This window comes from Etheostoma cragini, chromosome 14 (genome assembly GCF_013103735.1).
Source record: "Etheostoma cragini isolate CJK2018 chromosome 14, CSU_Ecrag_1.0, whole genome shotgun sequence".
NCBI lineage: Eukaryota > Metazoa > Chordata > Actinopteri > Perciformes > Percidae > Etheostoma > Etheostoma cragini.
The window spans coordinates 2,737,197-2,741,914 of record NC_048420.1 but is presented as its reverse complement, the minus strand read 5'-3'; the positions used below and the strand labels follow the sequence as shown (position 1 = coordinate 2,741,914).

Below are 4,718 nucleotides of genomic sequence, written 5' to 3'. Positions count from 1 at the left end.
CACAGCTAACCTCTGAGGGAACCCAGGAGGGCCACAGGGCCAACGAGCAGGGCACAGGGTGCTCAACCTCATTAGCACTGCCCAAATGTGTGTGTGTGTGTGTGTGTGTGTGTGTGTGTGTGTGTGTGTGTGTGTGTGTTCGACAGAGTGTGTGTGTGTGTTCAAAGGAGCATATTGAAACAGAGCTGCTGTTTTGATAGTGAGACTTTCAATGAGAAAACATCAATCTGCATCCTTCCAGTTTTTGCTTTTTCCCATACTTATGAAATGTATAGTGTACTATTACATTATTTTAAGTACTAATATACTCTACACATCATCAGTGACTTTATACCAAGTCCTAGCAGGGTAAAGCAGTCCATTCTTCCCATCAAACATCTGTCATTTTCCACTCCACAGCTCCTGTGTGCTCCATATCTCTGCTATCTCTTATCCTCGTGCATCTCTGTCATTACCTCCACACTCCTTTATCTTTGAGCTCTGAAAATATGCTCCGCTGACTTCCGTCGATAACCACGGACATTCCTCTCGGATGTGGCCGACCGTATCGATGCCTCCCGGCCCATCTGCTGGACACAATGTCCCGGCATACCCTGCGATCAGCTGTCAAAGCGTGGAGGGGGGGAAAAATGACACCTAAAATAAAAGAGAGGCTATGGCAAAACAGTTATAGTTGGTGGCTGTTAAAACATTAACAGTTGTTCTTTCATTATTATTATTATTATTATTATTATTATTATTATTATTATTATTATTATTATTATTATATCTGCACAATCAGAAACTGTCAATAAAGGCAGAGATTTGTTACATAAAGTCATACGGGTGTCACAAAAAGCAAATATGTACACTGCGCACACGTGCACGCGCATGTGCACGTTGCACACACTTCACAGTTTTTTTTGGTGTGGACACAGTGAAGACTGCAGAAATTAGATCACACACACGCACACACACACACACACACACACACACACACACACACACACACACACACACACACACACACACACACACACACACACACACACACACACACACGACCTAGGCTAACCAATGCATTAATCGCCTGCCCCGGGCATAGGAGGAGCTTGGTGCTTAAGTAGGCTGCCAATCAGTCAGTCAGCTCCACATCCAGAAGCTCCTGCGGCCAGATCCACACATCACTCCGCACTCGAGGTGCCAAAACTGCGGCTCTGACACAACTCCGGGTCGGTGGAAGTGGGGAAGCTTGACAGTTTTCTTAAAGGGGGACTCTGGTGATTTAGACACCCCCTTCATCCTTCTACTACTTCTTCCTGGGGATTGCTACTTTTTTTTTTTTTTTTCTTCTTCTTCTTCTTTTCCCAGCCTCCTCTTGCTGTTGTGTGACTTTGGCTGTGAGAGAGATTTACAGTGCGTGTTTTCCGGACATGTCTTTCCCTCAGCTGGGGTACCCCCAGTTCCTCAGTGCCGAGGTGTACGGGGGCGAGCGACCGGCCTCTGCCCGGGAAGGAGGCGCTGAAGGCGGCGTGAGCTCGTCCGCCACCGCCGCGGCTGTCGGCTCCATGCTGGGGATGTACGGGAGCCCATGGGCGGCCCACAACTACAGTGCCTTCCTGCCGTACGGCGGAGCCACAGACCTCGCCCTCATAACCCAGATGGTGAGAGCTGATGCATGTGAAGCCACTCAGGTGTCAATGACACACTATCATGTCTTATTGTGTGGCTTATTCATTGTAAAATAACGCGCTAGTGTCAAAAAGATTATATGTGAGATTATGGACACACACTCTTGTTTTTCTGGGAGATTTGTAGATTCCCAATCGCTAATAAATCCAAGTTTTATTAAAGCCAAAATGTTCAGATAATTCCCCTTTAAAGTGTTTATCTTTTATGCTTTTGATGATTTATGTATATAGCTTCGTTGTGGCTATTTATTGAATCATAACACGAAAAATGCGTTATTTTTTAAGGTTAAAATTAAACTTTGCTGCTCAGTTTTGTTGTGGGGATTTTAATGGTTTAAAATCCCGGGTGATTTAGATGAATTCTAATTAATTTGAACAACACAATGAATAATTCATAGTGTAAGAAATAACATGTTCAGAGACCGTTTAGATATGAAATGTTAAATCGAAACAAATATTTGAATGTTGAAATTGTTTTCATTTTAAAAGGCCACTGTTGTAAAAAATCAAATAATTGTAATTGGCTATTATCATAATTCAAGATATGTCTAATTCCTGATCCCCTGAGCTTATTTGGTGTCCAATTGACGCGATTTTTGAAACTTTTCCAAACTTTTTTTGCAGCAAAAATAAAAATGCAAAGTGATTTTTTTACTCTGAACCCGATGAGGAAATCCACACCAGTCTCTCAACATGTTGTCCCCTCTCTCTCTCTCCCTCTGATAACATTTCAGGGCTCCCAGTATGAGCTGAAGGACAGCCCGGGGTCCCACCCTGCGTCTCTACCTGTCCACGCCGCCCAAGGCTTCTACCCGTACGGCCAGTACCCGTACGGGGACCCGTCCAGGGCCAAGACGGCCACCCGGGAGACCACCAGCACCCTGAAGGCCTGGCTTCAGGAGCACCAGAAGAACCCTTACCCCACCAAAGGAGAGAAGATAATGCTTGCTATCATCACCCGGATGACACTCACACAGGTGGGTAATGGGTCATATTCCAGCTGTGGCTTGCATTAAATATTTGGGAAAAATCAGACCAGTGATTTTATTAAGGGCCCTAAGGAACCTGGGGGCCGTTTGATAAGACAACAATTTCCACACATAAGGATAAATACTTAAAAAAAAAAAAGTGATGTCACATATATCACTTCCTCTAAGAGCAATAGTTCATATTGTTACATTATTAATATGTCAATCCAGTTGCAGTTGAGTGAATTGCACAATCCCGAGAGAGAAACAAGTCTCCAGATATTTCTGATTATAACGCTCGTTCATTGACAAATTATGTGGAAATAATTTGTATTTTTTACACATTAAGTCATTTTTGTATTTCCACCTTGCAGCTCTGCATTGTCAGTGGAGTTCTGATTTGATTCTGATTTACAATGCGTGAAAAAAATGTCCTTCTTCCAGGTGTCGACGTGGTTCGCGAACGCCCGCAGACGCCTGAAGAAGGAGAACAAGGTGACCTGGGGCCGCAGCGCCGAGGACCGGGACGGCCGCATCTTCAGCAGTGACAACGAGGACGAGCACGGCAAGAACGGCAGCGACGACGAAGACGAAGAGGAGGAAATTGATTTGGAAACTGTCGATATCGAGAGACCCGAGGAACAGCGAGCCGGGGAGCAGGGCTCCGGGAAGGGGGAAGGAGAGGGAGAGGGAGAAGGAGAGGCAGGCCTGGCCGACGGAGAGCAGGCCTCGGAGCCGAAGAGCTCAGAGAGCAGCAGGACACTTTCTGTGGACGGCCTGAGAGGAGTGGAGGCGGCTATTTCTCTCAACAGATCGCCTGTTGTCAAACTCGCAGTGGATCTTTCTCCCAGCAGACAGGAGTGCCAAAGACCACCGCAGAGCAAACCCAAAATCTGGTCTCTGGCTGAGACCGCCACGGCCCCGGACAGCGCTCACAAACCTTCCCCCGCGGGCCTTCCGCACCACGCGGCTTTGGCCTCCGCCGGCCACCCGGCCTTACTCCCGGGTCATGGGATTTATACTTGCCAGATTGGCAAGATGCACAACTGGGCCAACGCGGCTTTTCTGAATGCCAACTCTCTTTTGAACATGAGGTCGCTCCTCGGCGGGGCGCCGGCCGGACACCTGCCTCTCCACGGCGCGGTGCCGGTTGTGCGTCATGACGCACGGCAGGCGGCGGCTGGCCGCGGAACTTCGGGGACGGAGGATGACAGTGATGTAGAGTCGTCAGGAAGCTTCAGTCCAAAAAGAGATGGTAGGGGCTGCGTTTGAGTGTCTTTAATTAATATGTGTACTGAACAGGCCTCAGTGGAGCCACGGGACGCGCATGTCAAGAACTGATCCAACAAAAAAGAATGATCTCCAATTTACAAGTGGAATTTCGAAGACGATTCTAACCAATACACCGTTATTTATTTGGTCTTATTCTTCTTTTCCCAGACGAAGAGAGCGACCACAGGCCTAATTCCCTGAAGTCCCCATTCCAGCTGATCACTGACAGGTAACCTCGCGCGTTTCAAATCTATTTGGCATTATGACATCATCCACCTCCATTTCTCTCCACATGTCTCCTGCTAAATGAACCTTAAAGTCGAGGTAAACACTGTTACACCTGACTGGGCGGAAGGCAGAGCTCAGCACATAAATCATCTGATTGAGTCCCCACTTTAACGCCTCGTCAGGCAGCAGTCTAATATATCTAACCCCCCCCCCCCCCCCCCCCCCCCCCCCCCCCCCCCCCACACACACACACACACACACACCCCAACAACGCAGAGTTATCGCTTATGTCATTTAAATAATCTGCCGCCATTTATTCACGCCCCCTCACTGAATGCAACTAATGTATGTCAAAGAAAACGCAGATAGCAACATCAGGGATGTAGTGGAGGGTGAAAAGACATAAAACAATTTACCTCTGGTGTGTTTTTAATTTGCATAAATAGAGTTTAACATTATGTCATGTGCTCTTTAAAAATGAAACTCATAGTATTAAACCTCAAAAGTATTTAGGACACTTTTTCCCCTATATTTGACCAAATGCAATAACATCCCCTATGCGTTTTTTCTTTCTGTTCTG

General features: G+C 46.8%; 1 protein-coding gene across 1 annotated transcript in view; it reads left to right on the top strand.

Annotated features, from left to right (window-relative positions):
• The first annotated feature begins 1,117 nt into the window (after positions 1 to 1,117).
• irx1b (iroquois homeobox 1b) overlaps positions 1,118 to 4,718 on the top strand; it is a 3,983-nt gene continuing 382 nt past the window's right edge. Inside the window, exons 1-4 of the mRNA XM_034892719.1 lie at positions 1,118 to 1,643; positions 2,405 to 2,647; positions 3,083 to 3,893; positions 4,079 to 4,139. Of these exons, the coding sequence (XP_034748610.1) occupies positions 1,413 to 1,643; positions 2,405 to 2,647; positions 3,083 to 3,893; positions 4,079 to 4,139 (1,346 nt within the window). The 5' untranslated portion in view covers positions 1,118 to 1,412. The remainder of the gene's footprint in view (positions 1,644 to 2,404; positions 2,648 to 3,082; positions 3,894 to 4,078; positions 4,140 to 4,718) is intronic.